This window comes from Scophthalmus maximus, chromosome 6 (assembly GCF_022379125.1).
Source record: "Scophthalmus maximus strain ysfricsl-2021 chromosome 6, ASM2237912v1, whole genome shotgun sequence".
Classification (NCBI taxonomy): Eukaryota; Metazoa; Chordata; class Actinopteri; order Pleuronectiformes; family Scophthalmidae; genus Scophthalmus; species Scophthalmus maximus.
In genome coordinates this window covers 26,367,814-26,392,119 of record NC_061520.1, presented here as the reverse complement: position 1 = coordinate 26,392,119, position 24,306 = coordinate 26,367,814, and the positions used below count along the sequence as shown (strand labels likewise).

General features: G+C 39.8%; 1 protein-coding gene across 3 annotated transcripts in view; it reads right to left on the bottom strand.

Moving 5' to 3' along the window:
* hdac11 (histone deacetylase 11) overlaps positions 1-22,253 on the bottom strand; it is a 28,133-nt gene extending 5,880 nt beyond the window's left edge. For 2 of the 3 annotated variants that reach the window (XM_035631927.2, XM_035631929.2), the window contains exons 1-10: positions 21,895-22,253; positions 21,410-21,472; positions 21,173-21,321; positions 19,736-19,836; positions 18,640-18,756; positions 12,938-12,980; positions 7,248-7,324; positions 6,553-6,615; positions 1,336-1,432; positions 161-339 (exon numbers count right to left, since the gene is read on the bottom strand). In XM_035631927.2, coding sequence (XP_035487820.1) covers positions 161-339; positions 1,336-1,432; positions 6,553-6,615; positions 7,248-7,324; positions 12,938-12,980; positions 18,640-18,756; positions 19,736-19,836; positions 21,173-21,321; positions 21,410-21,447 — 864 coding nt within the window. In that variant the 5' untranslated portion in view covers positions 21,448-21,472; positions 21,895-22,253. Of the gene's footprint in view, positions 1-160; positions 340-1,335; positions 1,433-6,552; positions 6,616-7,247; positions 7,325-12,937; positions 12,981-18,639; positions 18,757-19,735; positions 19,837-21,172; positions 21,322-21,409; positions 21,473-21,609 lie in introns of all 3 variants that reach the window. The other variant, XM_035631928.2, reaches the window with a different exon arrangement.
* Between the last annotated feature and the right edge of the window lie 2,053 nt (positions 22,254-24,306).

Below are 24,306 nucleotides of genomic sequence, written 5' to 3'. Positions count from 1 at the left end.
GTTGTAATGTTCTGTTTGTGTTGGAACACTTAGAGGAGTGCTGATTAAATGATCATTTTGGAAGCTTCTCTAATGTGAACAGTTTAAAAAAGTATGAGGGTTGAGATTAAGGTAACCCTAGTTTGATTTAATTGAGAGTTCGACACAGCAGGTACAGTACCTGTGGTGATATGCAGAGTCCTCCAAGTGGGTCCCCATCCAAGATGTCAGTCCCTGCATTATAGACGATGATGTCAGGTCGGACCTCATTCAGAGCTCCCTCAGAGTGGAGCTCCACTTTCTGAAGGTACTCTGAGTCCTCAGTGCCCCAGTCCAGCTCCACCTTCCTTTTTATAGCTCCTGAAACACAAGAGCCATACCACAGAGCCACAGAACCGAGCTGCCATCAATACACCAGCCATTATGAGACAGCAGCAGTTATGCTGAGCTCAATATATCCTCCATCCTGTACATAGACTGGCAATTGCTGTAATATTGCATGCAACAGAATTTTTTTCAACACAAGCTGAGCAGAGGATTTCTGATAACTGAATGCTTACATGAGGTTCAGGTGGGTAGTTGAGTTTCTTTTCTATGAAATGCTTGCATATGCAACAGTGCAGCGAGGATTCCATTAATTATAGGTACTGTACATTTCCAATAATTATTGCAAATGATGAAAACACTTAATTAGGAGACATTTATGTTTCAAAGTTAAAACAGAATTAAGCTGCATTAGCAGAAAAGGACAATGCATAGGCATGTAAAACAGAGTTGGTGGTGGTTTGAAGGAGGTCTTTGAAGGTACAAGGAAAAACATGTGTCTTGGAGGAAATATGTGAAGCAGAATAAGACCGTGCCGTTGTTATCTCAAATGGGCCAGAATTTACATTTATTTCACTTTAATAAGGCGAGAGACAATTATAAAATGTCATGAATTCAATTAATTGTATAGAGGAAGACTGAGTTTTTTAGAGACAGGCTTGTGACATTCCGTCTTAAGGGCATTGGTAGAATCGGGGTTAAATGCAACATGTGGTCGCTGTCAGATCAGCTTTAATGGATTGACAGGTTAATTAGTGTAAAATTTGTGATTATGGCAATGCACAGACTGCGATGTGGCAGATTTTCTTCTGAGTGCCAAACTGGTGAGTGGGAGTGCTGAGGGAAATCACAGCATAATTAAAATGGCACTGAGTGACATCTAGGGTCTGGAACCAGGGGGGGGTTCCAATCTCAGCCGCCAACATGGCATCAGGGTGAATGGAGAACGTTATCACCAGATGCACCACAGTAAATACTCTGATGCAAAAGAAAAAAAAGTTCAAGAAGAAAATTCACGGTGCTTTCACTCACTTTTGGCAAATCCATCCCCGGGATAAATGTAGCGATTATACATATCCATGATGAACACTCGCCCGTCATCCATGAAGTCGCGCTCGTGTCCATTTCCCTGTAACAGAGCGGACCCAAGGCTCTCATTCAGCACTTTGATGCTGTTTCTGCTTCTCTACGCGTCACCCAGCAATAACAGACTGTATCAAGTATTATTTTTCATTGCTGATGATGCCTCATCCATGTGTAATACACAACAGCTGATAACTCGGACATTTTGTCAGACCACTACATATCTTGAATGTGCCGAGTTGTACGCAGAAGTCACACAAACCCATCTGTTTACCTTAGATGTGCTGTGCTGACTGACAGCATCAGATGAGGGATAAACAGTCTTGTTGTGTGTAGGCATTAAATATTAAAATACTTCATAAAAAAGTAATGGGCTCTCCATCACTTTTCATTTCCTTTCCTTCGTTTGTCACCCAATGTGTCTGGCTGCTGTCAGGAGGAGATTAGTCACTGTGCCACATCTAGCATTACTGAATGAAAAAGGAGGATGTATGGGACAAGCCAGGCAATTTGGTTTCAGCTCAACCTCGTGCCCAAGTGAGTGTGTAAATCCCTTGTTGAACGCTGTATGCAAAAAAAGGATGTTTTCTAATGTGTTGTCTGTCTGTTTCCAATTCCAAGTCATATGATGCTGAACCCTGATATTAGGGGATATCTCAAAACTTTGGGGTTTGTAATTCACTTTCTAGATGAAAGTAAAATGAGATGGTCAAAACCAGTTTCGGCTTTGTGTATTTAGTGTGGAGCTGGAGGCAGTGATTAGCTTAGCTTAGCATATCATAAAGACTGGAAACGAGCGGAAGTTGTTTTTATGGAAGAAAAAGTAAAATCTTAAATATGAATGTTTTCTGGTTTCCTTGCTCCTCTATGACAGTAAACTGGATGTCTTTGGTGTTTAAACAAAACAAAACATCATCTTGGGGTTTAGAAAGCATGATCAGCATTTTTCACCATTTTATGACACTTTATGGACCAAACAACTAATCATTAATCAAAAAATAATCGACAGATTAATCGATAATGAAAATAATACTAATAATAATAAAACATACAACACAACAACATATGGACACAAAACAGCACAGAACACAAACAATGATAAAATAAAAGTACCATAAAACAACAGTCACAAGATAATTCATACATTCAATGTCAACTATGACCACCTGATTAGCATTAGTACCTTGGTCCACAATGTCTGTGAACCAGTTTTGACGTTTTTGTGGGAGAAATTTGAAAATATTTGGTACTTTTAGTCAAATGCTCGTTCATCAGTGGCAGCCTTGTTGTTTAGAAAAGTCCCTTCTCTCTGCGTCATGGTATAAACCCTGCCAATGTTCAGATAATCGTTTGTTATTGGATCAGCAAGTTTTCTGGAGGGGCTCCACACCATAGTCTGGCAGAGCAGCAATGTTATTTAGCATTGCAAGGATATATCTCCTCATTCATCCGTTATCCATATCCCTATAGCTCTTAACAGAAATGAGTCACTTCAGGAAAAAATAAGCTAAATATCCTACATTAGAAATGAGTCTGGATGACACAGCTGACAACCATCTAGTGTTAGAAAATACAGTAGTTCATAGGCAGGGCATTCGTTCATAATAGTGTTTGACTATAGAGCACAAAGAGCACATTGAAGTCATCAGCATCACTAGCCTTTTCTTTAGTATCAACTGTATTTAGTCATATTTAGCATATGAATGATTGATTTATGTCCAAAAAACACAGGAGTACACGGTGACGTAGACCTCTGACCGCTAACATCTAACAGTTCATCTTCATGTGCCCTCAAGGCATTCCTGAGATAACGGAGCAAATGGACAATGTCTAGCCACGGCTGAAAAGTCACAGCCAGAGCTAAGGCTGGCTCGTGGGGATTAAGAGGGAACGGAGGGGCAATGCATACCCTGCGTGTGCTACTCAATATATATATACAGTATTTTTATTCCCTGTGAAACCTTGTATTCCTGTTTTATTCGGATTGTTTTACCTTTGAATACTTTGAGAATTTTTAATTTTTGTTTACCGAGAGCCTGCCTAGCACAGACTAAGTGAGTCTGTTAGGGCGCACTCACACCTGGCCCGGTTGATCCATGCCGTGCAGTGGCGCGATTGTCCCCGACACTACACTCACACACAAAAAGATCCGGGCCAAGGCACGACTGCTTCTTGCTTATACGTCATCACATCATAATACGACAAAACGCATTGATTGACGTCATCGCAATGCACCACTTTGTTTTTGAAAACGCGCAGCCTTGGTTGCGTTTTAGCCATATAATGGAGAGCAGCACAGAAAACATGGTGTCGTTATTGACTTTGTGGGTTTTTTGGACTCATTTTGGTGTGGCACGGCCCAGTTTAATCGACTTTGCAAGGCGACGACCTTTTTTTAAATGTCTGTCGGGGGGAACAGTCGAAAATATAATTGGCTTCAGGACCTCGGTCAATGCTTGTGCTCGTATATGTGCAATTGTGTAGTGCCGAAGCCCACCGCTTTCAACCGGGCCACGGCCACACTGATCAAACGGAACTACACTTTAGCCCTGAGTCGTGCTTAGGCATGGTACGAATGCCAAGTGTGAGTGCGCCCTTAATTCCCATTAAACACTCTTCAGTACAACCTCCAGTCTTGGTCATATCGGAAAACATAACCCACACAACAATCAGCATTCGTTACGTTTTTTATTATTAATGAAGTGAAAATGTATGTGACTCATAAATAGATAATCGTGGTACCTTATCACAGTTCACTCTGCATACACAGTTCATAAAACACAAACAGGAATATGGCCTTCTTAGCAGGGCTCCACTCCTGCTTGTTATTAACTGAACCTAAAATCGATCAGTTCTGTTATGCCGCTTACTGGGTGACTAAGCAACACAGCGGTCAAGGCCATTACCTCAAATTATGAGAAAAAAAAGAGTACTTTAAGTGTCATGTTTCCGGGTTGTAAGTAGGATTTCACTGTGTACCATCAATAGTTTCTCTCTGTCTAATTATCTGCTGAGATGGCCACTTCAAGCCAACATCCATGCTTTCATGCAGATTTGCCTTTTTGTTCTTTTTCATGAATTATTTACTCCGCATCTGTATTGATCCCATGCTTGTCAATAAGGTAGGCACGTCATGATCAATGAGCAATAGCTCAAAATGAATGAAGCTCTCTAACTGGAATTTAGCCATAGACCTCAGAAACCTTGAGACGTCACCAGTGTTAACATAGTTCTCGGGGTACAAGAGAAAAATCATTATACTCAAACCCATATCATACTATACTTAGAGCCATACTTAGAACATTTTAGAGCCCGACCAACATATTGGTCGGGCTCTAAAATGTGCATTTATGTTTACATTTAACCTAAAATAAATTATGTTTATTTTCTTAATTCAAGTTCCATAAATTGTTCTTTTTTTTTCTCCTTAATTTTTTTTAGTTTTCTTTTTTATTTATAATTTTAATTAAGTTTATGGTTAAACTAAAATATCAACCCTCAATTAAATTTATTTGTCATAAAGGTTTGATAACGAAATCTTTGGAATCATTGACAGAACAATATAAATAATTTAAAATATAAATAAATAAATACATTTTTGCAATAAATGCACTTTTAACCAGTCACATCACAGGTGTCATTGTTCTGATGTTCCAATCACAAAAATACATGATGACAACAGCTAAACTAATGTAAAGAGTCCTCTCCAGGAAGTCATGCTGTTCGGAAAAGACAATCCTACTTTCCACCGCAGCAAAAGCAGCCTTCTGTCAAAGAAACCATTGGTTTAGAGTATTATTTGCTAACAAGTGTCATATTTTTCCCTTTGTGGACTGAATTCACAACCTACAACAAAAGTTATAAAACCTCATCATAGCTCTGAATGAACTCTTCTGTAGTGCTTGTAGTCATGAAAGTCAAGTTTAGTCAGTACAGAATCGAAAATGGCAAAATGACTTCAGTCGGAAATTACATTTTAAGATCCTTAACTTGATGCAACAAGGCTGAAACCGGTTGTCGTTTTGTACTTGTTGTTTAGAAGGAATGAAATCACAGCTCAATTTTTTTTTACTTTTGAGTAAGATAAATTATATTTCCAAGTTTGTTTTGGCCTTGCCAAATAGAAAACATTCTATTTATCATTGGTGCATTTGGGAATTTTTCTTTTAATATTATATACAAAATTTAGTGTATTCTTACAAAAAACAACGGATACACAAAGAATGTTGGTCAAGAATACAAAACATCTATGTGTTACTGTTATATGCTAGTGCAAGGGCATGCTCAGTGTAAAGTAATTTTAAAAGAATGTGACAGTTTTGTGTTGTACATTCATCATATAGTGTCCAACAAATCACTGCACCCTGACTGGTTTTGTGGATGCTCAGCTGATGTCATACACAAGTTCAATACACCTTGAATTGGTACTGCAGTTTAAAAGCTACAGTGTGTAATATTTAGAAGAACTTACTCACAGGAATTGAATATACTGTCCATAACTTTGTGTTCATATATGTATAATCACCTGCAACAAAGAACCAATGTTTTTTCGTCAATTCTGAATGAATTGACGGGTCCACCTCATATAGTGACATGAGGTGGACCCGACCTCCATGTAAGGCACCATGTTTGCTACTTCGTGATAAATACGGTTGAACGAAACGGTCCAGAATGCGTGCAATCGCACTGAATTTTCAGTGCTGCGGGAAACCAGAAATGGTGGTATATAAAGTGTCCCTGTTGGTTGCTCAGTTGGTTGCAGTTTGCAGATAATTACACACTGGGGCTTTAAGGCTACTTATTCAAATATTACTTTTTTTTTTACAAAACAATGATGTTGTTTAAATGTTTACAATCACGAAAAATAAAAAGATATTTCAAGCACACAAATAAATGTTTCTACTTACCCAAACATACAAGTAAGCTGACATTACGGCAGATATATCAGTGAAAGTCCAATATCTTCTAAAACTGTATGCACTCAGCTGTTTGCCAGTGGAGATGTTTTGAGATACATTCCAATAAATATGACAGTAAGGGCCAATTTGGCCAACGGGGAGCCTCATTGATTGGTGGGGTAATGAATGGGGGGTTATCTTGTCATCAATGTCAGCTGCAAAGCAGCAATGCACATTGACACAGAAAGAGATAATGGTAATGGCTCACCTGATGAGCATCCAGATCGATGATGGTCGCCCTGGAGATGCCTTCCACTCTCTCAAACAGAAACTGAGACATGGATGAGAAAATATTTTCCTATCTCACTGAAGATTACACAATCACAGTCACTGAGGGATTCAAAAGTAAAACGTTTACTTCTGAGATACAGGTACATTTAAATTGAGGTTATTATTTATTTCAGCATCTTTGCAACATGTTTCCTTCAACATATTGCTCTCATTTTTATACACAAATATATATATGTATATACATATTATTTTTTCTATATTATATGTTTAAAATGTACATAATAACTAAATGTTAATGTTTATGTTCATCTTGTCTAGCTCTGTCATCCTTGTTTTGTTTGTGTAAGTACACTGTGAGAGCACAGGAAACTGGAGTCAAATTGTATGTTTATACATGCTTAGCAAATAAAGCTGATTCTGAGACAATAATTTTGTTAAGCTCATATTCATCATTTCATTATTGTATGAAGAATGGAAGGCGAAGGAATTTTACACATTTCTTTGTTGGTCCTGGTCTAAAGAGGTTTCTGTCTTAAGGTGACTGTCCTAATTCTTTCAACAGTTACATAATCTCACATACAGCAAGTAAGACGTTGACCTGAATCAAACACAAAAGCTTCTCCTGCATTAGTGTGTCCAATGATCTTAAACTGTGAACGACACGAGTCTTACCTTGATGGCCAGAGTAATGTCGGCGTAGGCACAAAAGCCGCCTCCCCTGTTACCGGAACAGTGGTGGAAGCCTCCTCCTGGGAAACAGAGAATTCACTGGCTCATTGTCAAGGCCATTAGACCAGCCGATCAGGGCACTGCACATCTCAGAAGTCTGTTGTTCAAAATTACCATAATTGGTGATTTTAAAATAGGCTGTTATTGAATTTATAAAAATGGCTGTTGCCCTGTGGTACGACAATCGCTGTATTGACACCAGAATGGGACTATTCAATTGCTACTAATGCAGTAATGCACAGGGATGGAGAGAAACACTATAAATATATATTTTTTGAATTGGGATGATAACCATTCATTGAGGTTGAGTTATTGTCCCCTCTGCCCTTCTATGCTCATGTTCATTATGGTAGAGTGTAGAGTAGAATGTTAATAAAGGCCGCTAAGCCAATGAGTGAAATATGATTAGCATTTATTGCCTGGCTTCCAAAAATAGTCTTCCATAAAGGCTCTACATCTCATAGTGTTGAGACACACAGTATGCAGATGTCTGACACATTTGAATATCCTTTATATCGTTATTAAAATCATGTTTATTGATGCAGAACAGAAGGTGTGAAGTAGCTGAGAAAGCGGAGGTGCAAAGTTAAAATCTAGTGGTGCATTTATGTGTGCCTTGCTTGGCACAAATTGGCAGGGTGGGATAAAGGATGACCCTGGTTTTTCAGCCAAAGACCTCCAACTCAATCAGCCCAACCATTGATGGCAGTGAGTCAAAAAGGAAAGACAACAGCAACACCCCCCTAACGGAGAGATGAGTTGGTATACATTTGATTTTAAAGGACATTCTACCATTAGATTGTTTTTCAGAATAGTGTACAACCTTATATTGAAAGGTTAAACCACTAAGATTCAGCTTGGTAATGATCTACATTATTTTCCCAAGGACAATTTTGTGCAGGTGGAAACTGACAATTATATCGATTTTATATGAAAGCTGGCAAATCACACTGATAATCAGCACTACTGCCAACGCACAGACAGATACTTAGATGGTGACAACGACATCAGCAAGGGTATGTTTCTCAAGAAAAGGACACTGACTGAGAAGAACTAATGGTACCAAGACAGCAGTTAAGTATTAAGGAGGAGATGCAGGCTGTCGCTACGTCCACACAAATTGTGATGGAAAATCTAATGGAAGTAGGTTCAGGAGACCCGGATGCCTTTAGCAGAAGGGATTTAATGATGGTCAATTCATCAAGGAGAACAGCGGAGAGCAATACAAGTTAACACTGGAATTCCACCCAATTCTCAAGACAGTCCTTTATAGGGCTTACTTAAAACCTTATATCCTCCATGGCACAGACTTGCATTGTAGATTCCCATTACCTCTGACCCACAAAGAGAGACTATTTTACCATGAGACTCAGAGACGTTGGCTGTTTGTTATGGATATCTACCTTATCAGTAAGGTTGAATACTATCTTAGAGACACACTCTGAACTAGTTTAAAATAAATCACAACTGTTGCCTGTGTACAGAAGCATATACTACATAAAGAGCCAAAAACCAAATAAAATATACCTAAAGAAGGAGAAATTCTATGACACTAACACATCACTTTGCTACGTTTACACCCGGTGTCCACACAAAGTCCATAAAACGGAGGCTTTTGGATACGCTACTGTCCCTGTTTCAGTTACCTTTAGTCTGGACAGGCAGAACAGAGTTCTGGAAACGATGAACGGACGCATAGATTTGCTCCCTGAATGTGTCTTATCAGCCAAAGCAACATGGATAATAAAGTACAAGCATTTCTATGGATTACTTTTCTCCATTACTGTCCTGGAATGGTCATGTGAAATGTGATTTTAGTTGTTAGAATGGACCATAGTGTGTATATAAACATGGACAACACCTCTCCACTTCCTGCTGATGTACAGAAATAAAATATCCACGTTACGGATGCCGACTTTGACGTCATTTGAAGCCAGACTCAGTACAGTAGTGATTGTTGTAAAACTGTCCCATCGCAAATCACTCTCAGCTATCAATCATGACGTTTGAAATAACAAATTAAAACAGAACTTATGCATGAACACTTAAACATACAGTTTATCAGTATGTTTAAAAACGACCTAAAATGACAGAAAGCATCTTTGAGAAAAATTCATTTAACATGTACTTTAACGTGACTTTTTTATTTTTTTATGTACTAGGTAAGATATTCCTCATGTTTTTATGGTGCAACTTGATTTAGAAAATCACCAGCTAATAGTTAGAACTTAGAAAGGGCTGGATGTATGAAATTATGAATAACTGGTGAAACCCACTTGTGGGGCCCCCTGCACCCACTGCACTGAAAACCCCAATCCCTCCATGACATAAATTGCATTGTTAAGACCACACAAATGTCCTGGACGTAAAAATGACATAAAAACTTCATGTTTACTGTGTTTATGTTAAGACAACATAAGATCATTTAAATTATAAATGTAAAGGTCATGATAGGCTGGCGACCTGTCAAGGATGTACCCCGCCTCTCGCCCAATGTTAGCTGGGATTGGCTCCAGCGACCCCCCGCAACCCTTAAATGGATAAAGCGGTAGATGAATGAATGAATGAATGTATAGGTCATTATAGCCAAATTAATTCAAGTTTAATTGACAACACATACATTAGCTCTAATAAAATACAGTATATGCAAAGTCCATAATGTATGTTTTCAATTGTAAAAGTAATGGTTTTCTGTGAATATGACCAGAGCTCACTTTCTTGTTCACTTAAATGAAAAATCTGTATTCACTTAACATAAAAAAAAGAAATAATTACAGGTACAATTAAGTGTTGCAGAGTTATGCCGGACATAAATTATTCTGTCAGATGTACGCATACTGCAATTCTAATGTATCTGTACTATGCTAAACTAAAAGTTTTGTGTGCAAGCTGTTTCCAAATAACTATTAAGATGAGTGAGTTTAGATTTACAGTGTGTTCTTTAGTTAGACTGGTTTTAACTGCTTAGTCTGTTTTTGTTAAGGACAGTCTTTTAAACTTAATATGGACTTAACGTCAATTGGACCAACCAAACTCAAGACTACTCCTGGTCTTGGATCTTGCAGTGTGTGCATGTTTGAGTTTAGAGAGAAGACTATTTGCAAAGTTTCTCCTCTAGTGTGCGATGCACCCCAATTTCAGGATTTTAAAACTCCCGTAGTCCCGAGCCCAATTAAACAGCCCAATGTCAATAGGATCTGGCTATTAATATAATGATATTTATTATTATTATTAGTCAAGTAGTAATAATTAAAATTCATTGAAGTTGATGATATCTATTAGGCATATAACAGGTATTCCACAGGTCTCAAATGATTTTAATTTATTTTTTTCCTCATCAGCGTATACTATATACCCCACAATAACCGAGCAAAAATTTAAAGAATGTAGCTTTTTTTTAATGAAAAAGTCAAATATCATATTGACATTATTTAGACCCTTTAGTATGACACTTGAAATTTAGCTAAGGTACCTTCCATTTCTCTTGATCATATTTGAGAGGTTTCTACACTTTGACTGGAGTCCATCTGTGGTAGATATGATTGGACATTGGAAAAACACATCCGTCCATATGATGTGGTGATGCATATCAGTGCAAACAACAAATCATCATAGGGCGTAAGGAACTGCCTGCAGAGCTCAGAGACAGGACAGTGTCAAGGCATCAATCTTCTGCTGTATTAAATGATACCATGGAGCACCAAGGCCTCCATAATACTTAAATGGCTGCCCAGCCAGACTGAGCAATCAGGGGAAAAGGACCTTGGTAAGAGAGGTGACCAAGACCCTAAAGGTCACTCTGGTTGAGCTCCATAGATCCTATGTGGAGATGGGAGAAACTTCAAACAGTTAAGCTGACCTTTAACATTTTGGATTTAAAATGTCAAAATGCCTCTGGACGCAGCTGTTACTGGCACTGAGTAATAAAGATGTAGAAAAATTAACAGGTCAAGGGATTTGTTTCATTTTGGAATTTGAAATATTTTAGACAAAAGAAGCTGAAACAGAAGAACATGCTTTATTCCAATAGTCTGTTAGCAAATCAAGACTTTGTTAGAAAACTAAAAAGGGCGGCTGTGGCTCAAGAGGTAGTGTCGTTCTTCTGCCAACCTTCAATCCCAGGTTCCGCCAGTCCACATGTCGATGTGTCCATGGGCAAGACACTTAACCCTAAATTGCCTCTGACGGCTCTTCCGACAGTATATGAATGTGTTTGAATGTGATAGAAAAAAAGCGTGGTGAATAGCAGCGCTGTATGAATGTGTGTCAAAGGGTGAATGTGACTTTCTTGTAAAGAGCTTTGAGTGGTCTATATGACTAGAAAAGCGCTATATAAATACAGTCCATTTACAGTCCATTTAATAGGCACCAGAGACCAAGTGCTACAGAAAATGGTGAAACAGATAGAAAGGAGCAAGAAATCATTTATCAAAGAGTTGGAGGATCTCAGATCAAAAGTATAAGAGCTGACTTCGACTAACCTTGCACTCACAGATAATATCAAGCAAGGGCAAAAACACTCAGGACATTGGGAAGGAAATTGCCAAGCTGGAGTTGGAGGCGGAGGAGGAAAAGCAGCTTGTCCCTGAGTCACTGGTTCATGACCTCATGGAAGAGGTCCCCAGAAAATCGAATAGATAACAGAACCAGAAGAGCACATACCTCCACCAAGGCTCAACAGTGCCCTTTAATTCAATCAAGCCGCACCGACTAGCACAAACACACAGATTTCAGTCCGCTAAATATGCCGGATTTTATCCATCAAGATCAATGCATTAAAATGATGTTAAAAAAACACTAAATTCCTGTATCCGTCACTTTGTCTGGATCTGCACCAAATTTTAATTGGTTCTACTTGGCAAATGCTCCATCCATCTACAAAAGTTTTTGTGTAATCCTACTGAAAATAAAATAAAATATTTGTTGGTTGGTTGCTTGGTACCAAGCAACCAACCAACAAATGGACAGGGGTGAAAACATGACCCCCTTGGCAGAGGAAATAAATTCTCAGTTCATACTAGTACCAGAATTAAGACACTGTGGCTTATTAATGTGGCAAACCTCAGTAATTAAAAAATAAAATGACTGCTCAGCTGGTGTAACTGATTGTTGCCATGGAAACATAGGTCTTAGTTCAGAGACAACCCATGGATAGGACGGCTTACTTTTTAGGATAAAAACAAATCAATGTAGTTGTATTTGTGTATTTTACCTTTGTGAACTCCACCCCTCAAGTTTTGCTAAAATCTCGAGTCCTTCCTTTAAAAATTTGAAAAAACTTAAGCTCTTGTTTCAATGTAAAAATTGTGATTAGTGTAGATAATAAATATGGACTGTAATGGAGACTAACGGGGTTGATAAAAATCCAATTCAGATATACTAGTACGGACTTCCATGCTTAACAGCAACATACTTTTGGATTGGAAAGTGTTTCAGGTGAACATAATCCAGGCAGCAGTTACATTTTCTCACAAATATTGCGTACACAAATGTATTGTGTAGGAGACATTTTTGGAAACTGGCAATAACAGGTAACACACTTTCTCCAATTAGAGATAAATGTATACCAGCTGAGAAGGACTGATTGTCTAATTATTGGTTTAGATCATTATCTGTGCTGGAAACTAACTTACCTACATTTATGGCCCATCCTCGGTCAACAGCCAATTTTCCTGCCTGTGGAAAACACAATATTTCAGTTCAACATTTAATATCAACGTAGAGAGAAGTACGAGTATGCACCTTTCTGAGAGATGCAGAATTTACATTTATGAAAAAGATTAACCAGAAAATGCAGCAACAATCATCAATTGTTTTTTCCTGTGCCCATAAATTCATGTTTATTAAAGAACAGGAAAAAAAACAGTTACTTTATGGAATTAGAAATATGTCCCAAGGCAATGCATCCAAAGGTTGCTCCTCGCAGCTGCGATAAAACAATTTAAATACAGTATGTGGTTACCAAAGGTTCTGTTTTTCCAATTTGGAAATCTGACCTCCAGCTACTTAGGGCAAATACTTTATTTACAAACAAGGAATTATATACAGTGGCAAGAAAAACTACATGAACCTGCATTAATCGGTCTTAAAATGTGAATTTATCTTCGTTTAAGGCACAGCTACAGAAAATCACAATATATGTAAGCTAATAACACGCAAAAAATTATAACAATTAGTGTTCCTTTTTCAACACACCCACTAGACATTCACAGTGCTGGTGGAAAAAAGTAAGCAAACCCTTGGATTTGATAACTCGCCAGTTAGGGAGCAAAATAGCTGAAACAACCAGTTGTGCACCAGACCGGTGAATGTTCAAGAGTAATTTGTAGGACTCTTCTTCCTTACAAACCTATTTCAGCTGTATTTTGAGGACATTTGGAGTGAATGGCTGTCTTGAATTAATTCCCCAGCATCTATATTAGAGCTTGAGATCCTCTGTAAGATCCACTCCAAAAAGTGTCTTTTCTTTGTTTTAGGTCATTTTTTTGTAGATTTAATTTGAACTTTATGATCATTGGGCCTCATGCAAGAACCGTTCATACGAACAGTTATGTTCCATGCATACAATTGATTTAGAAGAAATTGCCTCATTCACAAATTGTCTTGTATTTTGAATTTTCCACGAGTGGTCCAGACCTGACATAGGAGTCATGTATATTTGTGTGCTGTTATTTAAATTATATATTTCATCACTTTAAAGCAATTATAACTAAATATTTACATTACACCTCATAATTGTGTTGACATTATTCCATTTAACTCAATTCAAATTATAATATAATTCAAAATGTATTCATGTGCTTGATAAATGTTGTTGGGTGATCGCAATGGGAGCGCACAACCACGGTGTGCTGCAAAATAGTTCAGTTGGCATACATCTTATGCGAATGAAGATTGCTAGCTTGACTTATTAATTGTCACCATGCAAACTATTTTCAGATGATTTAGAATTCACTATTTTCTTCAGGTGATTGAGGTCATGCTTAATCTCCCTGGCCCATGACATCTCTAGTCAACCCACATACAAGACATGAGTGCCCATACAAGGATCGTCATATACACATTACGAATGTCCTTGAAGAGCGCAAAACTGGTGTTGTGAAGGGCCAGGTGGATGTGCTGGTGGCAAGCTGCCCTACACGCTAGAGAAGACAGGTCATGTTATTTTAGTATGCTTAATATTGCATAATATTGCAATGAACAAAGGTGTGCTGATCCAGCACCAGCAGAAAACATTGCCATTGCCAGTGAACATCACTTATAATGGCGTATATTCTTTTCATTTTTATCAGAGACTGAGACTTACCCCAGACCTTCTTGCAGTCATTCATCGGCTTGCTTTATGTTTTTTTAAGCCATTTTCATACTGAAGCAGTTCTTCTTCATTTCAGTGATAGTGTGACCCACAGGTAACACAACATTATCAGCTCTGCTTTAATCAGTCTCTTAATTCCACTGCTGACATTGCTAAAATCTCCTTTCTGAATCTCTGAAAGTAGGATTTCATTCTCGATATCTCGTTAAGTCTTTCTTCCTTATTTGATGCAATTTTCATGAATATGATATGAGACAGGAAATGTAGCCTTTGACGGTATTATTAGGGCGTTAATTATGCTAGTTTGCTACCCTTGTCCAGGTTTGGTCAAAACGGATAGGTGGCATCTGTCATTTTTATGTGGGTAATTTACACACTTTTACTGAAGTTAGAAGTGTTTGCTAAATCTGACATGGTATGTTAGTACGAACTGACCACATAAACAAATGTAAGAGAAATTTAGGGTAAGAATACAAAAATGTTCTTGCCTGAGGCCCATTGTTCTGATGCCTCAAGGCAGACAGCCAATCTCAAATCATCAATCAAACCATCCATTCATCCATCCATCCGCTACGCTGAGGTTGGGTCATGGTGGCAGCAGGCCAAGCAAGATATTCCAGACATTCCTCTCTCCGGCAAAATGTCCCAATTCCTGAGGAAACACAAGGCGTTCCCAGGGATAGGATACAGTGTTTCCTCTGGGGTTTTTTCAGCAGCGGGGGCCGCAGTTATGCTGATGCGTGACGTATAAAATATATTAAAATATATATATATATATTTTAGGAAGAAAAATTTTACTTTTTCTCACAGGTACCCGGAAACAGTACCCTGTCCTTACTGGTCTCTCTCCCTCTCCTTGGGCGCGTGTCGCCAACAGCGCTCCGTTGTTGTGTCTTGTTGTGTCAAAATACCCTGCCCTTGCACAGTCGTGTAATTGCGACTTCATGACATTTCATAAAATTCTGTAGGAGCGGCGGCAATCATTTGGCGACAGCAGAAACCCTGGGATATGTAATCTCTCCAGCGAGTTTGAGATCTGCCCCAGGGTCTCCTCTCAGTTGGAGTTTCCCAGAAAACTGCCAATGCAAGGCAACTATGAGGCATCCTTATCACTTGCTCCAACCACCTCATTTGGCTCCTTTTCAACACTGGGGAGCATCAGTTAAAATCCCAGCTCCCTTTGGATGTTCATACTCTTGACCTTATCTCTAAAGGGCTTCTGAACACACACAAACACACACACACACACACACACACACACATGAACATTAACTGTTGAATTTTAAAAAGGCAGACAGGAATGCCAATGGGAAAACTGAACCACAAAGTGGTTGTGCTTACTGGAGCTAAAGCTAGTGTCCAACTTCCTCGCTCTTTTTCTGGCAACCCCTCTCCTTCTTCGCCCGGTGAAAAATACAAATAGCAACTCGTGTCAAAAAGCTTGGGGTGTCCACATACGGCAACAATAATTTTATCCTCCATTTCTGATACAACGTCAGGGCGTCTGGTGACAGTGATAAAGGGAGGATTCTCAACACAAATTGTCTATCGCGTAATTTTTCAGGGAAAGAGATGCAGGCAGTGTTTGTGTCACACATGTTCATCAAGTTCGGCTTCGTGTGCATGGCTACACAGGAGGAGGTAGTTATTTAGGGTTGCTCGCTCAACTGGTTGATCTTGTTCTGAAACCATTAAGGAGTTATCTCATGCACTTCACACTTAAGGCACATTCTTGAGAATATGGTTACACCTTCAAACCAAAACATTGTCCTCAAAGATTGATGGACGAAATATGATCAGATAGAGCATTAATACCTGAGACATTTCTGCTATTCAAAGAAATCTCACAGAAGGCTCCTTACTGTATGTTTTATTCACTAAGATGAATGGTGTTGCATCCACACAGGCAGATGCTCCTTTCAAAGGCAGGTCAAGATTAGTCTCTCGCATGATTCTCTGCAATGTATTTGTGGAGGATGCCTGAGGGGAGGAGATATGAGCTGGGGGGATTGTGTATAAATGCCAATAGGGCTCTCTGATAGATGAGTAATTGCACACATTAGCATGTATGCACACAGTCTGGCTGTGGCTCAACACTCTGCTTTATCGAGGCAAAACAAGCACTCGCTGTAAGAGAGTGACATATTTTACCTCTAATTTCATCTGCACAGCTCCATCAACCATCATTCCCACAAAGCATCTCTCGTAGTGAAGAGAACTGATGCTAGTTCCGACATAATTTGGAAATATATCAAGTATATGTAATGAAAAAAATTGCAATGTGCCATATATGCATAATATTGAGTTTGTACACAATACTAACTGTACAATACTTGTGTTTTTTCTTTTTTTCATGTGAGATTTATGAGACGCTCTGATCATGACAAGAAAGACAACACAATCATTGTCATGTTTCTTTAAGTTATAAACTCAAGCTATTGTGACACATTTTATCTCTATATAAAGGCAACATAATAAACTTCAGCTGTCTGTTTCTTCATGAGAGATAAGGCAGTATATGGTGGGCAACAGCCCAGCAAATTTAAATGCTATGCAGCTCGACTCTTCACTGCCAACTCAGTGATCCATGTGCTGGACGGATGCAGATCTGCAGTAGTGGTGCTCTGCACATATTCAGTAGGGGTGTGAAGATACAAGTATTTCTATTGAACCGTTCGGTAGTACGGGGCTTTCGGTTCGGCACACGTTACGAACAAAACGATACATTGTAAAAGATAAATACAGCTTTAATTGTGTGATGATATAATGTTCTCAGAGCCACTGCGCTTAACCAGGCAGTCCACTCTATGTAACAGGCAGTGTGCTGTCTGCTCCTCCCCTCCCCAAAGCAAAATGCTCTCCAGTAGCGGCCGGGAGGCTACGCCGAGCTAAGCTGTCAACTCATTTACGCCAACATCACCCGTCATTAGCTGGAATTAGACAGAAACACGGAGTAACACACACGCTACAAACTATCCCCGCAGCATTTAGGCAGCTGTTCAACTGATTCAAACAAAGGCAAACGTATAACGGCGGCGAATGGTACATTTATAGCCGCAGATTCCCGCTTTGTATAATAAAACAAAGCCCAAACAGAGAGCCAACTGTCCGAAGCACCGGGCAGCCCGCCTGTGGAGCTACAAAGCTTACAGCACAGTACCTCACCGAACTGCTTTACTTGTCTGTGAACGTCTGTCCCTAGTGAGAGGGTTTTTTTCCACTGCAGCTGACATTGTCACACCAAGCGGATCGCTGCTGTTTACAGAAAATGTGGACATTCTCATCTTTCATCTGGAAAAAACACAGTGAGTTCCATAGATGAACAGATGTTTCTTTTGTACTTTTCTTTTGTTCGTATTTGTTTATAACTCCTACAATACTACACATTATTTTTATAAAAAGACATGCTTTTGTTTTGTATGCTGCTAAGAAGACACCCCAGAAAACGAATCAATGTTCAAAGTCAAAAAAAAATTAAACCATTTTTCCAGGGGGATGAAATTTGACGTAACAATAACTGAGTGGTTTTGTACTATAGCCTGATACCAAGAGAGACTTTATCTTGTTTACAAAGTCAAAAAGTAATCTTGTTCACACTAGCTGCAACTTTTAAAATGCTACAATTGTTTTTGTTGAATTAGGAGGATGGACAAAGATTTCTTTGATATTATCGCCTTGCTTTGAATAGCAGAACAACAGGGGGGTTAAAGATTACAGTGAGACACTGAGTTACAGTCCATCTTTAATGTTCAAGTAATCAAAAGCTGTTTTTGTGAAATTTGCTCTTAAAGTCTGTAGCTCAGCAACTATGAAAAGGTGGCTGGTTGCTGCATGTGTGATCTGTGATGCACCTGCGCATATTGTTATTTGATGAAGGCAGCAACAGAGACAGCAGTGGAACCCCCTTTTTTTTTTAAAGTTGTATGCTACAAACATAATCTCAATTTCCTCAATGCCATTAAATGAGGGAGGACAGTACGAAGATGGGGTACACGTAAAATTATTCCCAGAGACACTTACCATTATTGTCCCTCCTGTCTGTGTACGCAAAGGCCTCAACACCTTCCGCTGTACCAGGAAATTGGGTAGAAACATGAGCGGTGGAATTTCTGTGATTGTTGCCACCACCATAGACCACTGTAGTAAAAAAGGACACAATAAGACACAGCATAAGTTTTTTTGGACTCTTTCACATACGGTATGAGGCAAATAAAACCACCTCAGGTAACTCTGAAGCACAGAAAGTGGAACATGAGATAGGGAAACACGACGTGTGCCCACCTGGGTTGGGATATAGAAAGGTGTAGAGAAGCTGAATACAGAAATAGTCATAAACCCCCTGGCGGTATTGTGTGAGCCTCCACCCTCACATGAAACAGGACAGCACAGAATAATGCAAATTCACAGCAGAGAACCGGGCCCTCCAAGATTTGCTTTTAGTGGAGGGGGAGAGAGAATAAATACTCTCTTAGAATTACCGTTATCAGCTTTACTTTTCCAGCTGCATACATTCCGTTATGAGGGATTTACAACCACGCCTTGGTATTTCTATATCACTAGCTGTGTGAAATAGCCACACAACAGCTGAGCTGCAGCTTCGCCAGATCCACACGGATCAAACGTGGATCCTGATCAGATCCTTGGGGCTGAGAAATTAAAAGCACATAAACTCTCACCGACTCAAAGGACTCAAGAGAGGTTCTGTCTTCAGAAAACGCTTAACTTGACTTATTTGAATGAGGACTAATTCCTCTGTGGGATAATCCACTGCATTCTGATGAGAACTTCCTGTGACCTCCTGCATTACAGTACAGGTGGGCGAAAAGTCAAAAGGGAAGCGGGGGAAATCTCAGAAAAGAAACTGTTTGGATTAAATCCCATTAATACTATTATCAAATGTGAACACACACTGGCTTTCTAGTTTAAAAGGAGTCAAATCACTTGTCACTCCTGATGGATCCCTCATGCCCTCGGTGCCTCTGAGTGATGCATGTGATACATAGAAAAGAGAGGAAAGGAAAAGAAATGAGGAGATGAAGAACTGTGCTAAACATGACATGCTGTCATAATGAGAGAGGCACTGAAGGTTGGCAGTGTTAAGGGGATAAAAAACTACCTTTAATCTGTTGAGGTAACGTTTGGTGTGAACCACCAGCAGATCCTCCTCAGTGGCTTCAAGGGCTTCCACGATGTTCCCGTCAGTGAGGAACTTCTCCTCTGAGACGATTATAATAACAGCAACAATAATAGTACATTTTATACAAAACGCAATTACAAAGTGGTGTACAAAACACTTTGTAATTGTGGGGAGATATATCAGAGCAAAAGGGCAACAGAAAATAATATAAAAGAAGAATTTTTTTTTTCAAATTTTAACGGTGCAGTAAGCGATTCTAAAGCAAAACACGTTTTGTAAAAATCAGCCAATATATCCTCACCGTCCGTTAGCTGTCCCTTTTGTGTGCACGGCGGAAAAAAATCTGGGTTTTTCGGCGCAGCCCAGGCTCCATACATCGGAAACTAAAAGATGGTGCGGAGTGCACCTCACGACACTGCGAGCGCAGGTTGTAAACATCACTTGTCGACATTTTAAGAGACGTGCTGGCAGGCGGCGCTGCAACTCCGCTGTTTTGGCCTAGTGGAGGAACCGGGTCCGCGGCCCGGCCAGAGCAGGAAATTCACAACAACAACAAAGAGAGAAACAAGCTGTCTCCAGAGTCGCTTACTGCCCCTTTAAGAGTTGAGAGTGAATTTAACCCCAAGGGAGAGGGCACACTGGTCAAAATAAAGGTATTTGAAAGACAATTAGGAGTTTGCCATTATGATCTCCTTTTGGGACGTCCTTCCAAACAGTGGGCGCCCCACTAGAAAAGGCCTGGCCAACCCTGGTCCTCAGTTGAGACGTTTGTGATGGCTAGCAAAGCTCAGGTAAGGACATTGCACATATGGTTTCAGAAGATCTGAGATGAATTCAATAGGCTGGGTATTGTTAACTCTCTTTTCCTTGACACTGGAAGCACGTGTGTTTTGAAAAGTTCAGCCTCTGACACAGTGAAATCTATTACAAAACCAGATCCAAGGTTGAATTTTATAGAAAATGCAATATCACCTTCTTGTTCCCCAATTATTACAAGGGTACGTTTAGAAAATCCAAGGTTTTCCTCTGTAAGCAGAAACGGTTCCATTCTTTATTTGCACTCTCCTGAAGGTTGTGTGAATTCATTAGGCTGTGTGTGGCACTTTGTACAGCTAAGACTCCATGTGAAGTCGTGCCAGTTAGGCAGTGACGGTTTTCCCCTCGGCCTTGAAACCTGAACTGGGCCTCATCTACTCAACCTGCTCAGACTCCCACGGGGAGTTTTCTTTTATCATCTGTGTTTTGTTGCTCTGCCTCTCCACTTTTAACAACTACACCCCACCTCCCAACTCTCTCCTCTTTGTTCCCCACCTCTCTTTGCCTCTCTGATGCGCTCTTGAGTGATTCCACGCGCACATAGTGCCAGCTCGGGGGACGTGTCCTCCCCATCTGCCGCTCTGTTTCTCACTCGCTTACCTTTCAAGAAGAGAATGACTTTTCCCCACTTCCCCGCATCAAACGGATGGAGCTTTTCAAGGCCCATGAAGGTGATGTTGTAGTCTGGGTGGTACACAATGGGCAGACATGTTTGAGGGACGCCAGCGTACAATTCAGTTGGGTGAGAGCTGAAAGGAGATTGTCAAAAAAAAGAGGTTTTTTTGTGTCTTCATGAACAACACTGGCACTTCCATGCTGTTTGTTTGTGCTGCTCACCCCCTTTTTTTCCTTTCACTATCTTCTTTGTGAGACATGTTTCTCAGGCATTGCTACATTCATCTGAGGGGAAAAGGGAAAAGAATACAGATTTACAGATGTATATGTGTAGTCACACCCACAACATCGGCAATTCTGATGGAACATAATAGATCATTTTAAAATGCTTTAGTTTAGGAACGTAATTAAAATATTTCCACCTTACTGCACATTTGAGACTGTGGAAAATAAAGTACATGAATCAAAGTGTCATTCGTCCTGGCGCATGCGCAGTAACGCGTGTGCATTTTCCAAAGACGCAACGGCACACGGAAATGTTTCACGGGCACGAACAGCCCTCCACATCCGTGCGAGCGGGTCGTCTTTAATGCTTCACTCGACCCGCCTTAGAGCACCGAAGACGAGAAACGTCACAGAGCCGCCGAATGAAACGGCCCGGAACTGTTTTCTGGACAACGACGCTACCGACAGCCGCTGCGACTCACCTGCTACTGTGTGTCGCTGAACTCGAGTCACCGAGCAGCTGACGGAAAGACGGTGTCAGCGGGGAATGTCGGGGGGGGTGTGTGTGTGTGTGTGTGAGAGTGTGTGTGTGTGAGAGTGTGTGTGTGTGAGTGTGTGTGTCCGTCCCGACGCGGCTTAGCTTAGGTTAGCGTTGCGGCAATCGTCTTTTTATTGACAGTGTTTCTTTGACAGTATCCTCATTCCCTCCGTCTCCGCCACTACGTAGACAAATGCGTACGTATCTTGCGCCGCCAGCGACGTTCTCGCGTGCGCAGCTACGCTCCTGACGTAGCCGGAGGAGGAATCTTCAAAGAGCCTTCCACCGCCGATGTCACCGCTCCGCTGCTTCCTGAAGTGAAATGCGGTCATTACAATAGGCAGTAGATTATATATTCACAATATGTGTGCTTTATTAGAAAAAATATTATAAATAATACTCCACAAACACTTAGGTCATTTTTTTTTCAGACGGACATCATTATTTTACTGGGTATAGGTATCAGAAGGTCATATTGTGTTGCCTCCATGTCAAGTTTTATTTATACTTTATTTTCAGATAAACATATACACAGACATACTACAAATCCCCCCTCCCCACAAGGCTCAAAAACAAAAGTAAGAAGGAAAAATAGACAAGGCAGGTTCTCCCTACCACAGTTCCATGGGTTATGTACAAATCCGAAATTTTAGGAGCAAAACAGTTGTCCACACGTATACCCGTATGCATAATACAGTTACAGCTGGGCGGATAAAAAAGAAAAGAAAAAAGAAGTCAATGGACGGGCTCCAGGTCAGAGTGAAAGTCTTGTGGTTCTTTTCCCACTTTGTATCTGAGCTTCTCCAAAGGCAGAAAGGAAAGCACCTCCTTCAACCACTGTACGAAAGATGGCGCTTCATCAGACTGCCGACTGAGCAGAATAAGTCTGCGTGCAAGTAACGAACCAAATGCTAGAGCGTTTGCTTGTATATTTGTGACTGTACAATTAGGGGGTGGTATGTCAAAGATGGCGGTGAGGATCAGGTGTTATAGTCTGTTTGCAGTTGTGGGAGAATACTTCAGAAATATGCTCCCAGTAACTATTGAGGGAGCGGCATGCCCATTACCAAGCTTTTCGACATCAGAAAATAACCCTAACCCTTTTTTTTAAATGGTACGACTGTATGTGTCAACCACACCATGACTTTCTTGTTCATAAGATTGACTCGTTTGCTGATCCTGAAGATGTGTTGTGGATGCAAAGAGCTATTATCCCATTTATTATTTGTAACCCTAATGGATTACATTAAGAAGAGATTTATTTTTTAAAATTTAAATTGAGCTATCATATGTTTGAAAGGTTTAGATTTGGTCTCATTGTGTGTTGTCTAATGTTAGTATGAATAATAAAGATGTGTATTAATGTTAATCTGCTATTAAAGAATTGTTCAGAAAACTTGTGGGGACCCATGAGATTGGATAGTACTGTTGCAATACAGTGGCTAATGGTGATCTAAAAAAAGGAAAAAACAATTAATACATTAAAACTGCTTATTAAAGCACTTATACAGTTTGATTATATAATATAATAGGTTACTGTAGAGGTCTCAGATTTAGTCAGTTTAACACTGGATAAATGACATCCACTAATGCACATGTAAAGTGCAATATATTATAATTTGCTTTATGCCTATGTTGTCATTTACTACTGTATTTTAAATTGTTATTTTATTTGTGATTTGTGCTTTTGTGGGCTATGATATATATATTTTTTAAGAATTCTTTTTAAATATTGTGGCAACACTTGAGTGTGACTGAGTGAAAAGATAAAGCCTTTTAATGAATTTCTCTATGTCTTAGTATTTTGCATGTCCCTTTTTTTGCACTAATGATGACATGCAATCAAGATGAAGAGCCATGTTATCCCAACAGGATATGACATTGTCCAAAAGAGCTTGACTCTTAGTTTTCAAGTGCATCATCCATATATGTTCAGTGGGCTTGTCCTTCAAGACTACTTGCCCTTGCAAAGCTCTATGGTGCATTTGCGGTCACTATTCTGCTGCAGTATGAATCCTTCTCCACAAAGATGCGAAATGAAAAGTGTAGCATGTCTTGAAGAATGGAGAGGTTCTCCAAAGACATGCAAAGCCTTTTAGAGTTCAGTGCCCTGCCGCCATAGCAATGGTAGGCGGAGGTGGATGTTATTTCAAAAGCTACTCCAAAATTGCATTTGACCCTGTCCCTGAGCAAATGTACGTTGTTTCCACTCAAACTGGACCCTTGTGAAAACTGCACACAAGATCCAGGAAAAACACTAGCTCTGTGGATGGTGAAGAGAAGAAGAACAGGCGCAACAACATAGTGATCCCACGTGTGTCATGAGTATCTGAAAAAGTCTGGAGGATCTTCAACA